Raw genomic sequence first — 16,562 nt, 5'->3', positions numbered from 1 at the left:
CTGTTATTATTTAATAAATTATTATATTCACAAGATAAAATTTAAATTTTTGATAATCGAATAAAATGACTATTTAACTAACTCAAATTAATTATCTTTATTTTATTATAATTATTATTATTGCAGTAATATTAAATTGGCATTGTTGTTAAGGGGTGTAATGAATTATGATAATAGTGTCATGCCAACAATGATAACTGAGAGAAAAACGAAGCAAAAGGCTGTCCTTAATTCTCTGCTATGCCATGCCTTCTGTTTGTCTCTACTCTCTAACCCAATCTTACCAAAACAGATCCATAGGTCAATGGAAAACGATATTGTTATCTTAATTTTACATATACGGTTAATAGAAGATTAAATTAATAAAAGAAGGGAACACGTTACCCTTTCATGTTGTCCAAAATGTCAGCATACTCCTCTTTTTCTCGTTTAAAAATTATTAAAATTATAAAGAAATAAAAAATAGTGATAACATTGTTTTCAATTTATCGAAAACTTCAAAGGTGGTTAATTTAGGAAAAGAAAAACACGGTTGGGCATTTTGTTTAGACACATTTGGTCAACAGCATCCAATGATTAGTGAGTACAGCTTAGAGGGAAGCATGTAAATTTGTTGCATAGGGATTGAGAGAGAGAGCCTCCACATGATAGGAACTTGAAAGAAACAAAATGATTGCGACCTCCATTATCATCCATTGCGTGAAAAAAGTCAAAAAACAATTGAAACCAATCAACCATTAAACCATGACAATGACACAGGAGCAATAGTGAACTCATACCACTATGTTTTTTTCTTTCTTTTTTCCAACTCTAAAATAGATTTTTATTGTTTTGGACAACTGCATGATTCAAACTATTATAAATTTATCTGAATACAGATTCATATATAAATATACAAACATATTATTTCTACATTAAAATTAGTTACTAGTATAAAATATACATTAAAAATAAATTAAATAACATATGTATTTATACTATTTTTGGTATTTGATTTCAGTATTCAGATAGATCATAGATATAATAATCTACTGTAGTGGTACTCATTTTTTTTCTTTTTAGTGATTTGCACTTTGTCAACGTTTATTTTGGGCTATTTGGGGGTTTCTGTAGTATTGATTTTGGACTTGGCCCAACATATCAAAAGAGGAGCTTCTTCTTCCAATTATCGGCTCAAAATTGGGCCCAATAAGGGGTAACTTTAGACGTAGGCCCAAATTTTGGAACACTTCATTGAGAAAATAATGGGCCAGCCTACACACATGGAAACTGAATTTTGCAATATGGGCTATGGGCTTTTGTTATTTCCTGTAAATATCAAAACAAGCATATTTATTGATAATTACTCATATAAAAATAATTATTAAGATATTGAAATTCAACCTATAAAATTATCTAATAATTATTTTCACAAAAAATGTCTTCATTTAAATATTCAACTTATTTATTTGAAATGATTTTTCAATGGTTAAAGAGATGTGTGACACCAAAGGGGGTTGACTTCCCATGTAATAAACAAATCTGGCACCACATGCGCATGCATGGCATTCCTATTTTTTAAGCCACCTCATTTCTTCTCCATACGATCCATAACTTTATTTATATCATTATTTTTAATTTATTATTATGCCTGGAGCTCGTGCCTCTCCATGCTCCTTTCTTTTGACATTTTGTTTTCTTTTTTTCTTTTGTTGTTACCAACTGTGACAACTGCTTCAATTTGACAATTACAACATAGGACAAAGAAGTAGTTAATTATAAGTTTGTTGCTCCAAGTGTCCAACAACCATGCATCTCCAAAGTTTTTTCTACTTAACTTTGATATATTAATTCCATAATCCGACATATGATGCAGTATAAAAAACGGTGTTTTATATTTTCCATGCCAACGTAACATACATCCTCAAGATCCATACACAAATTAACAAAACACTGTTAAAAGCCTGTTTTCTTATGAAGCCTTAGATCTAGCTTCTGTGATCAATGCATATATAGATTCAAATTTAAAAGTAAAAGTATAAGTTGTTTGTTAATTTTGCTTTTCCTGTTATGAATGGTCAAACATTTAAACAGAAGTGACAACGTTATTTCATTTGTTAGACCAACATTGAAAACTATGTTTTTATCGTTTCCGATGGCCGGTTTGTCGTTAAAACACAAAACATATATATATTTTGTTTATTTATTTGAACTTACGTTAGGATGATTCCAAACACATAGAAACAAACCAACCTTTAAATGTCAAACTTTACTCCAAAAAACTAGTCGGACATTAATATAAACTACACCAGGTGCTTGGGTAAAGTTATCATAACGTGAAAGATGAATACAAATTGGATGATCAATGATGTATATATATACACTGCTAAAATTAGAAAAACTGCAAACGCCCATTAAGAAGAGTACGTATAAGATTTGATTATCATTCATATATATGGAGACAAACACGTAGTAGAAGATTTTGAATATTTTTGCTCGTAAATCAATTTTTATTTTCATATTTTTAACTTCAATTACTATGTGAGCATATTAGTAGACCACTTTTTTCATATTTGATTTTGAACAAAGACATACACAATGCCACTACTAATAATACAAGCATTCATTTGGAATCTTATAGAATAAAATACATCAATAAGAAAAAAAAGCATCAATTTGGTTTATTCAACTAGGTAGACTGACTTTCCTAAATATAAATACGTGCAGTTAATTGTAATATGTTTTAATTGAATTGAAAATTGATATAATTGGTTAATATTGAAGACAGCTTAATTATATATGTAAAGAGAGGGACCATATATATATGAGATATGGACATTGACGCCAAGCTCTATCTATTAAGTTCTCACCGAGACCCAATTCCAAATTAAATTCTCTTATTGGTGTTTCCAACTTTTATTAAATTTGATGAAGAACCTTCAAGCAGGTTCAATGACAAGTTTAATTTCTACTAACAAACATTCATGCACCATCCCTAGAATAAAACAGCTAGTACCGTACCACTCACTCGCCCCAAGTGGCTTTCAAGTTTCAACACTCTATCACCAATTCACCATACACTTTTAATTTTGATCCATATTATAGTAATATTTATATTCAATTCATTGGTTAAACCAATTAAGGCGCTTTATGACGATCTTGTTCAAATTAATTAATACAACAAGAAAAAAAAAAAAGTTGACTAATGACAACTACGACCACCAGCCCTGTTAATAATATAGTTTTGACATTAGGTTGATTATGCCTTTTTATTTTTAATTTGTTTATAATAAACTTTCTAAAGGACATACCAATACAAGATGACATTAGTTGCGTTTTAATATTAATTATTATAATACACAAACACAATGAGAGTTATACGTACGTCTAAGGACATACCAATATTAATATGTAGATTCATACACAATATATATGTTGCATTCACTTTATGAAGAACTAAATTTACTTTTTTATAAATTTTGACAATTTTTTAATATTATATCTCAACACGAGTTATGAAATATAATATTAGAAAATTAAAAAAAATTGTCAAAATTTATAAATAAGTAAATTTAAAAATATTCTTTTATAGAAAAGTAGAGGGCAATTAGTAAATACTAAATAGTAATAAAAATGGTGGTGATTTACGAGGCTATGGAATCCAGAGGTATAGGTAGTTATGTAATTGATTTAATTTGTTCACCTATAGTTTACTGTTTCCTATGCAATCTTCCTCTATATATTTTTATATGTGATCGTCTCGTGCCTCTCTATATATAAAGAAACAGTGATTTATTTACACCAATTATGCTTTGTTTTATTCAAACTAAGCTTTAATATTCAGATTGGAAGCGGAATAGAAGAAACGAAGAGAATGTGATCAGGATGATTTAACAAACGTACATTAAATTGTTGGGAAACGAGCAAAATAATATGCCAAAAATTAAGGAGGGTTCACATGTATCTGTGTATGTGATTCATTGTTCACATTACCAAATCAGACCAAATTTATAAGATCACTGTATTTTCTTCTGACATTCATTAATTAATTAGCACTATTTAGATGATATATTAATTGGGCATTGGGGTTGATGCTACCATGGATAGGCTCCTTCTTCAAGTCAACTCAACAACCATGACTTGCATTTCGTTACGTTGGATGGAAACTTTAAAGTATTTTTGTTGGATTAATATTAAGATTCCAATGATAAAAAGTTAGATTGAAAATATTAACCAAGTATTTTGTGATAGGAGTAAGTAATAAGTGAAGAAAGTGCATTCTATGAAGAGAGTGAAATGTGTGACTGATTTGAAGGCTGAAAAGTGTAATCAAATCACATTAAATTTTGCACAATGACAGGTTAACGCCTCATCAGTCATTAATTATTTATGAAGACTCGCAAATCATTACTTGCTGTTTCTTCTGACCTTTATTACTAGATAAGATATTGGCTTGGAGTAGTAGAAAGAAAAAACCCTTTTTGACTTTTAGGGTAAAAAATAAAAAAAGACAATTCACACTTGTCCCCATCAGCATCAACAAGAAAAACCAGTTCTATAACCTTATATGGTGCCTTGCTCCTTATGCCACTTTTTGGAACCAAAATAAAACACCACATGAGCTTCTTCACTTTCATTTTCCTCTCTTTTCTCTTCCACTTGGAAAAAAGTTTCAAGCTTTGCTAATTTCTCTCTGACCCAAAAACAAACATGGCTAAAGGAGACAGCTTTCTGTCTCCATCACAAGAACCATCTTTTTTTCTTCCTCACCCAAACCCACCACCACCACCACCTTCCCTTCGAACTCCCTCTGTTATTCGATCTGACAGTTTCAGCTTCAACGATAAGGCCTTGAAGGTTAGTCCAAGCATACTCCTCATCATCATCATCCTCGCCATTGTTTTCTTCGTTTCTGGTTTGCTTCACCTACTTGTTAGGTTCCTATGGAGGCCTCAGAGTAGAGACCCTGATGATTTTGACAATGGCACTGCTCTTCAAGGCCAATTGCAGCAACTCTTCCATCTCCATGATGCTGGTGTTGATCAGTCCTTCATAGACACGCTCCCTGTGTTCCACTACAAAGCCATCATAGGCTTGAAGAACCCTTTTGACTGTGCCGTTTGTTTGTGTGAGTTTGAACCGGAGGACAAGCTTAGATTGTTGCCCAAATGTAGCCATGCTTTTCACATGGAGTGCATTGACACATGGCTTTTGTCTCATTCTACTTGTCCTCTCTGTAGAGCTAGCTTGCTCCCTGATTTCTCTGCTAACAACACCAGCAACACGTGTTCCCCCATTGTTCTTGTCCTCGAATCTGGGAGTGAGAGTTCTAGGGAGATTATTGCTCCCGAAAGAGATACTGCTGCTGCAGCTGTTGCAAGAACAAGCTCTGTCATAACATCGAATTCCTGTGAATTTGGATCATCAACAAGGATTGATTTTCAAAACAAATCAGGTGAGTTGACTTCTTCAGGTGACAGCAACAAAGTTCTTAATATTGATGCAAATGGTGTAGAGAAAGTGGTGACTGTGAAGCTGGGCAAGTTTAGGAATGTTGATGGTGGTGGTGGTGGAGAAGGAAGCAGTAGCAGCAACAACAATGTGGATGGAAGGAGGTGCTTCTCAATGGGGTCATTTGCTTATGTTATGGATGAGAGTTCTTCACTACAGGTACCAATAAGAACCCCAATGAAGAAGAAACAGTCAAATAGTAAAAAGAAGAGTTCTTTGCCTTTGACACCAGGGCACAGGCCTGCAATGTCAGAATATGACTCTGAGTCCAGAAGGGATTTCAGATTTGCATGCTTTGATGCCTCTAAAATTGAGGATTTTGGTGGTGCTGAAAGTAGTAACACTAATTGTAATGGGGCTGCAATTGGAAGGGGCAGAATAGAAAGCTTCTCTATATCAAAGATTTGGCTGAGAGGGAAGAAGGAGGAGAAGCAAAATGCAGCTGGAGATTCGTCCAGAAGAGCTGTTTCATTCCGGTTTCCGGCACCACAGAAGAACGCTGTTGGTTCTTCAGAAGAGATGAAGGCTAATAAGAATGTGAAATTTGATACAAGTAGTACTATTTCAGAGATGGATATTGCTAAATGGGAGAATGGAGGAAGTGAATATGGGTTTGATGAAGAAAGCCAAAGCTGCAATAGTATTGATTTTCAAGCTAGAGCTCCTTCATTTGCCAGAAGGACTTTGCTTTGGCTCACTGGAAGACAGAACAAGGTTGTTCACTCTTCTTCTGATTCCAGCATCTAGCTTTTTGTATTTGCTTTTACAATTGTGGAATCTAGATTTTGTTAAAGTAGAACATTGGTGGTGGAAGGATGCAAGAGAAATTGAAGGTTAAAAAAACAAAAGAAAAGAAACAAACCAAGAAAAAGTGTAATGAGTTGTTAGATCTGAATATAGTATTTCTGCATAAAGTTTCTTTCTGTACCATTGAACAAACAACATAAGGTGGTGAAGGGGGGGAGGAAAACAATTTTAAGTCCCATTCTTTTTTTAAATTCTCTACATAGATTAATTTCATTGTTGAACGGTCACATAATTCTTCAAACATTTGTAGATTTCCTTTGGTTGTTGTCTTTGTAATTTAAGAAATAGACTCAAACTTAGAAAAATGCCTTTTTTGGATGAATTGTGTTGTTAGGACAGAGAACCATTTTCAATGAAAAGTCAAACATTGAAGTGCCACTTAACATGGTGCCAACTGTATCAAAATTCAGTTTATTGAATTTAGTCTTGGTAGTAATAAGTACTAGTAAGTATGAGTAGTAGCGGTAAAAGTAAAAAGAGTGTGTTGATGTATATGAGAAAAAGACGTAGAGAAAATGTGAAGTTGAAGAAAGCGATAAATGAATGTATCCCTTTTTATCTGTATGTAATTAATGCAATATGAGTTATGATGATAATAATACTACTTACTAGCAATGGTTGTAAATGTGAATTCAAATTCAAATTGAAAGCTAGAGGGAGTGGTGGATGCATGCATTTAAGGCATAGTCATTACTCAAAGGGTTCACTGTTTAATAACCTCACGGGAACGGTTGGATGCCGCTATCTCTGCTCTAATTTTATGCACCTAACCCATCTACCTCTCTCTTTAATACTATTGACACGTATGGACACCATAATTTTTTTTGCTCCCAAATTTCCATCTATTATCATAATCTAAACTAATTCGCTTCTATGGTAATGCTATTGGTGCATGTGATTGATCAACCTTGGTCTTATTATACAAAGGGGTATTTATGTTGATCGTACTATTCATGTGCGGCAGCGTTATTTGCAGTAAGAAGGGGGGATGGCGCCATTAAACTTGAGTTGGACCAGCCATTCCCATGTCTCACAAGTCACATCAAATGCTTCTGTTGGACATATAATAAATAACATTGTACTTACTCGTGTAATATTAGTGCCACTAACAGTGCCCACTGGCCGCCAAAGCATCGGATTTATTTTTTGATTAAATATAATGTGAGGAGAATATATTATAAATTAGTATAATTATATGGAGCTTCAATAATTATTAAATAAAAACTAAGAGATTAAAAACCTATTGGACTGAATAATAAAATACACGAAAATTCTAGAAGCATTCTCTTTTTGGTTATGTGAGCCGAAGCCCATTTCCTTTATAAGAAAAAAAATTCAGACTCCAGTCCATTTCAATTTTGGACCCAAAAAAAAGTTTGACCGACATATTAACAGGAAGAATAAGAGAAACAGGAGGGAGAGCAGGAAGAAGCGTAACCAATGTGCTACCGCAGCTTGATTTAGAATTTTAGAATACAGTTTTTCGTCTCCTTTGTTTTCTCTCTTATCTCTGACTCTGTTTTCTCTCTGCATTCGTTCGTTCATTCATTCATTCATCTTCTCTTTCGCTTCTCTTCTCACATTGAAACATCAACCATGCCTCCTCAGCGTGATTCCCTACCCAAACCCAACCCTAATATCTTATCCTTCTTCCTCAAACCAATCATCATGCTTCTCCTTACCGCCCTCTTCTTCCTCTTCATTGGCTTCGCCGCTTTCATCCTCCTTCACCTCTTCGTCATCGGCGGCGCCCTCCACCGCCTCCGCTCCCGCCCCGACTCCTCCTCCTCCCTCCACCCTTCCCCTTCCGACGTCCTATCCCCGCGCCACCTCAGCAAGCTCCCCCACTTCCGCGTCTCCAGAGGATCCCCATACCCCACCCCCGATTCCCGCTGCGTCGTCTGCCTCGACGGCTTCCGCAACGGCCAGTGGTGCAGGAACCTCGCCGGTTGCGGCCACGTCTTTCATCGGAGGTGCGTCGACACGTGGCTCGTCAAGGTCGCCGCTTGCCCCACATGCCGGACACCTGTTCGATTAAATGCCGCTGTAAAAAGAGACGATCACGCTCGCCAATTATGGACCTGTGCTACAGCTGACTCCAACGCTCTTCCCACTTCATAGTTTTGTAAGTTTTCCTTTTTTTTTTTCTTTTTCTCATCCCTCCTATTGGGAACTATGTAAGGTTAAATTAGCTTTTTTTTTAATATATTTTTTTCTTTTTCCCTCATGTATATTGTACAGTATTCGTATATGAATTCCGGCGGTGTTATCTTTTACGCGTCTTGTGTTGTTTGGTGAAATGGAAAATTGGCAAATTGATTTCCTTCTTAATCTGATAAAAACAACCCCGAACCTGTGATTTGCAGCATGTGTTGTGCAAGTCTCTGGTGTTTTGTCGTTCAATACTTGGACTAGTCTCCGTATTTTTCCATTTGATCTGTTGGGAGTGGTTGTTGAGAGGGTTGACACCAAAACCAATATACGAGGAATACCAAACTTGCAAATTAACTATATGTAGAGATAGCTACTACATTTGCTGTTGCCCTTACTCTAATTGCTTTAAACCTGCAAAGACGGAGATTCTAACTTGCAAGGGAATTATATTTGAACTGTGATCTTTCAGGGGTTGGTTATACTGAATTCAGTTGTCAAATCTAGGAAGAATTGATAGTTGTAGTATACCGGTGTTTTTTGGTGGTATATTCTTAGCTTCCTCAAGTGATTAATTTGTTGTGTTCTTTCTCCCTTGTTAGCATAAGACATAACTAGAGCAATAGAAATAAGATGCAATGAATTAATTCATTGAAAATCTGTCTTCCCGCTGAAATTCAACCGAGTCAAGTCAAGTATCCTGTTTTCCTTCGTAGAGTTTGTCAATCCAATCAAGAATGTTGTAACCTTAATGTTTGCATTCTCCTAGGCTGCGTTTGGTTAGTGTCTTTGAGACACATAGACACATACATAAATACACAAAGATACATAGACATAAAGATACACAATTTTCATAATGTGCTTGGTAATAATGTACAAGACACATGTATAAACCAGATGTCAATTTTACCATCTGTGACTTATGCATTGGTAATTTAAAAAATAATTAGAGATAAAAAGGTCAAATTTTGTGTCCTATGCATTGTATCTCCGTGTCTCAGCTTTAAAGAGAAACACTAAATACATGTATTTTGTGTGTATATGTGTGCCACTGTGTCCATCCAAATCTCTGTCTCAACTCTCAACAAACAAACGGTAGACGTGCACCACCGTATCTAACTATTAGTGTCCATATCTCAACAAACAAACACAGCCCAATGGTTCTTGTTCTCCATACTCACTGCCGCACAATGTCTATAAAGTTTTGCCTGGTGTTATGCGCATTAACCGCTCTGTTGCTTCTAGTTCTTATCTGCTACTAATTTGATAGATTGTCTGAGTCATGGACGGGTATTGATGGATGCCCACTTGAGTTTTGTTGATGAGAGGTTTCTATCATTTGGCCACTAAAAGTCACAAGTCGGAATGGAATCACCTAATGAAACTTTGTTGGTTAGATTTTTTTTTTTTTTTTTGGGGCAGTGGATGAGGCATGTGATGGGTTCATGATTATGGCAACAATGGCAAATCTTATCATCATAGGGAAAACACAACCGAGGATCATGCAACGATATCGAGTATGGGCCTTGTATTACTCCTCTGGCGGAATTGAAGGTGGCAGGTGCATATTGAGTAATTAATTGGCATGAAAAGGTGGTTCGAGTGTCTTCCTGCTTCATTATCTTTTAAGGCAGTAACGGATCAGTCTAAATATTTCCAAATAAAGAATATGTGAATTCATTTCTCTCTTGATTGATTTATTAGATGTGTTTGGTCGAACATAGGTGGCCAATTTACACTGCAGCCATTAAGGGTTCTGGGAAGTTTCATTTGTATTTGTAAATATTTTGCGGCAGAAAACTGAGTATTTATATGTCATAATTGAAACGTTTCAGTTATTTTATGGAAGGAGGAACACGATACTACATTGAGCATCGGTTATATGTTTAACTGAAACTCTTCAATTGTTTATATTTTGATTAGTGTTAGGAAGTTAAATTTCATGAATTTAGAATATATTTCTCTTGAAAATATTAATTAATTAATTAATGATTAATACGGGGCAAATAGGGTGCAGGGTGCTACTTCAAGTAAGAGTGTCGTCTCTGATTTGGCAGCTTTGTAAACATGGGATTAAATTAAGATGGATCTACTGAGTCTTAACAGCCAAGTTGTTAACAGTGAAGATGTACCCCAGAAAAAATCCCACAGAATATTCCTGATTTATGGATGTGCTTGACTCCACAGGGGCATGTAATGTATATCTTTATTATCCCCTTTAAAGTGTAAAGCTGCTAATTTACTTTTTGGCCCTCGGATTCCTTGTGTATTAGTGTATTTTGGCATTCATCTCTACACGGGATGAGTAGCACCTTCCTATCTATTGCATATGATTTCATCAAAGGTATTTGACGTCGTTGGATCTTATTGTTAATATTATACGTAATACGTCATTAAATAAAAGTCGTCGCATTCCTTATTGTAAGTTATCTTCGCTGATAAAATATAAAGGTTGTACTTGATTGTCGTTTTTTTTTATTTTTGCGATGTATGGCTACAAGTCATTATCTAAACTTGTATCTGGTGACAATTCGCGACTTATGGTTGACTAGCATCTAGAGAAGTGTCATTTACTCATTTACTTACCAAGAAACATTCGGTAAAAAGAAGCGAGTTAAGAAAACATGTCTGTCTTTGGCACCTAGACTTTACAACGAATAAATTAATTTCGAAAAACGCAGCTCCAAATCCCATCTATGGCGCATTAAAATAGTAGAAAGAGAGAAAAGGAAAGGAATCTAATCTTGGGCGATCTAAGTGAGTGAGAGGCATGGGAGCGGAGTGGGTGTTGTGTCCATTGAAGATGGTGTGGGAATCAATAAAGACAATAGGGTGCAACAAATTGGTGTTCGCAACCATAATGGCAGCGACCAGCGTCCCTCTGTCGGCGCTGACGCTGTACGAAGCAAGGACAACACACGACCTCGCCGCCCACATCCACCGCCTGGAGTCACTGGGGCGCCACGTGCCCACCCGCTTCGAGGCACGCCACGTCTTCGAGGAGTCCCGCCAAAACGCTCTCTCTCTCCTCCGCCTCAAGCTCCTCTTCTCCTTCCCCTCCTACCTCCTCTCCCTCTTCGCCTCCCTCTTCGCCGTCCACTCCTCCCTCCTCCCCTCCCCCACCCTCCGCTCCGCCGCCATCGCCTCCTTCCACTCCTTCCACCGGCCCCTCCTCACCTCCATCGTCGTCTACGCCCTCCTCTTCCTCTTCTCCCCCTTCCCTCACTTTCTCGCCGCCCTCGCCGCCCCCTCCACTGCCCTATCGTTCCTCGTGCCGGCCATGGCCTCGTTCCTGCAGATTTACCTGATGGCGGTGCTGAGCCTGGGGCTGGTGGTGTCCGTGGCGGAGGAGAGATTTGGATGGGACGCGATTCGGATTGGGCACGGCATCATGGCGGGGAGGAGGGTGTGTGCGTGGTTGCTGTCGGGGATGTTCGTGGCGGTTTCGGGGCTGATCCGGTGGAAGGTGGACGCGGTGGCGGCGGAGGGTGAAACGGGAATTAAGGAAAAAGCGATAGTGATAGTTTCGTACGCATTTGTGGTGATTTGGAGTTATGCGATCATGACGGCGTTTTACTCTCACTGTAGAAAACGCCACCCAATTAAGGAACCCTTACCTGATCATAATCCTGATCAACATCTCCAACTTGTTTCCCTTTGATTCTCTTCATCTCATGTAATTTTGGTTCTTATTATTTGTATATCTAAGCATATGTATTAAGGCCAAGTCTCTCGTGGTCAAGATATTGATGGCTAAGAATGGCTATCTTTTGATTAGCCAATATAATGTTGACTTCTGGAATGATAGTTTGAAATAGTTAGTGTTATGTTTAAGAGAAGAAAGTGTCTTAACATGTAAAGTATAATTAAAAAAAATAAATATAATTATCCGTGTCATGCACGTGAAAAGATTGAAATTATAATTTTAAATTATTTTTTTAAATTAATTTAAATTATAATAATTTAATTAATAAAAAAGTAACATGTTATGTATTATTTGTTTTTTTTTTTTAATTTAGTGTTAATTGGATTAACTCTAAAATAGTTATTAATCAGTTTTAATAATTTATTTTTTTCAATAAATTAGACATATATACTAAATATGATCATAAATAATATAGTAATAGTTAAATCTATCAATAAATATATTGGTTATTATTACACTATAAAAAATTAAATATAAAGGCTATTAGCACTTATAAATCTATAAAATCATACTGTCTTTGATTCGCGTGCAAAAGTTTACTTATCAAATAAAATTAAAATATGAACAAAAAATATTCATAAATTGGACTTAGCATCACTTGAAAGAATAATGACAAATGTCGTCTTTGTTCTTGTCAAATTTGGATAAGACTTTTCATAACCTTATATATTAATTTTGTTAAATAATTATATATATATATATATATATATATATATATATATATATATAATTCTATACATATACATAAATAAAAAAGTATATGAATTATATTTTATTAAACTCTATGTTACCGGTTATTAAACATTAAAATATGAATAAAAAATATTTATAAAATAGACCTAACATCACTTGAAAGAATCATGAAAAATAATCAACTTACCTTATTATCCATGAGAACCATTTCTATGTAAGTCGTTTTGTTCTTGTCAAATTTGGATAGAACTTTTCATAACCTTATATATTAATTTTGTTAAATAATTATATATATATATATATATATATATATATATATATATATATATATATTACGGTTGTTTTTCTTAATATATACATATACATAAATTATTCTATACATATACATAAATAAAAAAATATGGAAATTATATTTTATTAAATTTTATGTTATTGGTTATTAAAAACATTTAAATCACATATATTAATTATTTTTTGTTATAATTATTTCGTTTTATATATATATGATTTTTTTTATTCTACAATCATGCAATAATTTTTTTTATATGTATATATATATTCCTCAATTCCAGCTCCATTCATACGCATATTAACAGTTTTTTCTAATAGTAATGTTTTAATTTTTCATTTTTTTTTCACGTATCTTTCTTTTTTTTTTAAATAGTGATATTTTAATATTTTTAAATATATTTTTCTTAATAATTACATTACTAATCTGATATATAAAATGAGAAAAAAAGATGATACATATATCCAAGAAAGAAAATAAACTTAAAAATCAGAAAAAAAAAAGAAATTTTATATTAAAAAAATGTAAAAATAATATATTAAAAAAGAATAGTCGTAATATATAAATTGAGTCAATAATTTAAATTTCTCTAAAACTAATTTAATCAAATACCAATATTAGAAATAAATTACTTAAATAATATTTAATCTATTCTAGTCTTTAGACACGTATAGATTAGAGTCATTCTCGTAACAACAAACTGAAACATCATAAGTTCGAACATTTAGAATTCATACAAATTCACACCATTCCTTTATTTTTTGAAAACTTTTTGTATCCCTGATAGAGTTGAGTCGAAATTCCTTTTATGGAAAAATAGTTACGGAGATGACTTTGATGTGTTAGAGACTAAAATCTGGAAGTCACTATTTATATTTGAGTGTGACACCCATTAAACCCGAAAGACCAAATAAAATAGTATCTCTGGTTTTATTCTCATTTAATTCTAAATCAAAAGTAATAATGACTTATTTAATTCAACATTTATGAAAATAAATGAGATAACCATTATACAAGTCATTTAATGTAAAATAACTTAATTTATGATTATAATTAATATACGTATTACCCATAAATAGATTAGAAAATAATAATTTCGTAACAAAATAATCATTTAATTTGAATTATAATTAATTGATTGATAAAAATTATAATAAATTGTATGATATTTAAATAATTAACCAAATCAATTAGTTGATATAATTAATTTATTATAATAAAGTAAATTTAATGAGTTAAAAGAAATAAATTGAAAAACAACATTAGAAACATGTTACGACAGTTTTATCATTAAATGCAGAAATTTAATTTTTACATAATAGAATATATATTTACAGATTATTATATTAAATACAGACTAAAAAAATACACTAAACAAAATAAAAGCATCAATGGTAATATATAACCTAAAAAATTACTTAAATTAAAAAAGAACCTGTGATGAATTATAATAAACCTATATATGAGAAGTAAAAGTAAAATAAACAATTAAAAATAAAGTAAAAAGAGCAATTAAAAAAATTTAAAGAAGATAAAAAAGATAATGTGTAGAGTAGATAAAAAATGTATTGTAATAGAAGATTAATATAATTAATTAATACAAAGGATGAAAGAGAAAAATCAAAATACGATCTTATTAAAAAAAATTCAAAAAAAATATTAAAAAAACCTATTAATCAACTTTTATAAAAATATTACAAAAAATATAAATTATCTTTAAATAAAATAATAATACCCTTAAAAATTATTAATAAAAATAAATAAAAAAAGAATTAATATAAAACAAAATCATAGAAAAATATTAACAAAATTAAGATAAAAAAAATAAAAATAAAAAATTACAAATATTTTACCTGAAGTATAAAATAGAGAAGGAGAAAAGGGATATATAAAATAATAAGATAATAATTTGAATTAATTGAGTTCATTTATTTCATTGCTTTATATATTATTTATTAAATAATTTAATATTTATCTTGATCATATTAAATAATAAATTAGTTATAATTAATTTGGTTTAATGAATCAAATAAAATTTAAAATAATTTGATATTTACTCTAATTAAATTAAATATTTTAATTTATGATTAATATAATTTAATGAATCAAATAAAATATTAAATAATGAAATATTTATCCTAAACAAATAAAATTACATAATTGATTAGTTATAATTAATACAATTGAATGAATCAAACACATTAAATTGAAAAATAATTTAGTTAATTTGTATCTTAAGGACACATTTCAAAAATATTTATTTTTCAACAACTTTTATAAAAGATTTTTTATAATATTTTTAACCTATAGTCTAAAAGTACAATTATAATAACTCATTGAAAAGTACTTAATTAGTTAATATAAATAATTAATATAATTGATTTAGTTCAATAAATTAAAAGAAACAACTGTGAAAGGAAGAGATAAAAAAAAGTAAAATTATAAAAATGTATATTCATTAAAAAGTAATAAAAAAAGTCCCTTTTAGTTTTTATTTATTAATTATTAATTTATTATAATTAATTTCACAACATTTATTACACATTATTCATCTTATAAATTAATACAATCAATTTATTGATATCAATTATCGATAATTAATTATAATTGATATAACTCATTTCGCTATACTTTCTAAATAAATAATAAAAAATACACGTCTCAATTTTTTGTTAAAGTAAAATAAAATAAAATATATAAGTTGAGTAGATATAAATCCAAAAATTATAAATTTTATTAACAACTCAAATAAATTAGTATCATAAAATTAAATTTAATGTCTATTTTAAATATAATTACTGACTTTTTATTCTTTTAATTATTAATAATTTAAATAAAATAATATCCTATAACTTATTTTGTTATTTATTTTAAGTAATTACTAACATAGTTGTTAGTAATACCAAGTATATATTATCAACATAACTTTATCATCGTCATTGTAATTTTGTACCATCTTACTTTTTTCAATTGTTATTATGTTATTAGATTTATTAAATAATATTAAAAAAGTCTTTAAAAATAGAAATAGCGATGGCATCTTAAATAATTAATTTAATAGAATTAAATTTAAACAAATAAAATGATTTAATCAATTATATAAATAATAGTATATTTATAAATATTAATATTGAAAATAGTCTCACTAATGTAAATGATCAATACAATAATTATATGAAAAAATAATTGATTACTTGCATAATTTTCAAGATCCTATATAGTTGAATCTAACGGACAAATAAAAAAATATTTATTATGATAATGTCTTAATATTTTAGTATACTATAAATTATATTATAAATTTATATATCATATTATAATTTTAAGTCAACTCTTTAAACACATTATAACATAAACCATCTAAAAAGATATACCAAATTAACGAATATCACATGAGTCACAACATACACTCTAAATCGTCACGAT

At 31.5% G+C, this 16,562-nt stretch overlaps 2 protein-coding genes and 1 non-coding gene across 3 annotated transcripts; all 3 read left to right on the top strand.

Moving 5' to 3' along the window:
* Positions 1-4,508: 4,508 nt before the first annotated feature.
* LOC112699024 (RING-H2 finger protein ATL13) lies at positions 4,509-6,404 on the top strand. The gene has a single exon (XM_025751679.3). The coding sequence runs from the start codon at positions 4,690-4,692 to the stop codon at positions 6,235-6,237; it is 1,548 nt and encodes a 515-aa protein (XP_025607464.1). The 5' UTR covers positions 4,509-4,689; the 3' UTR covers positions 6,238-6,404.
* Positions 6,405-7,725: 1,321 nt separating this feature from the next.
* Positions 7,726-10,803, top strand: LOC112698978 (uncharacterized). Its single transcript, XR_011864355.1, has 2 exons — positions 7,726-8,422; positions 10,459-10,803. It is a non-coding gene; the product is annotated as an uncharacterized protein (transcript).
* Positions 10,804-10,847: 44 nt separating this feature from the next.
* On the top strand, positions 10,848-12,250 carry LOC112698962 (uncharacterized). Its single transcript, XM_025751674.2, has one exon. It carries the CDS (start codon positions 11,219-11,221, stop codon positions 12,107-12,109), a length of 891 nt encoding a protein of 296 aa, XP_025607459.1. The 5' UTR covers positions 10,848-11,218; the 3' UTR covers positions 12,110-12,250.
* Positions 12,251-16,562: the final 4,312 nt, after the last annotated feature.

The sequence above is a fragment of the Arachis hypogaea genome, chromosome 1, assembly GCF_003086295.3.
Source record: "Arachis hypogaea cultivar Tifrunner chromosome 1, arahy.Tifrunner.gnm2.J5K5, whole genome shotgun sequence".
In the NCBI taxonomy this organism is placed as follows: Eukaryota; Viridiplantae; Streptophyta; class Magnoliopsida; order Fabales; family Fabaceae; genus Arachis; species Arachis hypogaea.
This window is presented reverse-complemented; position numbering and strand designations above follow the sequence as displayed.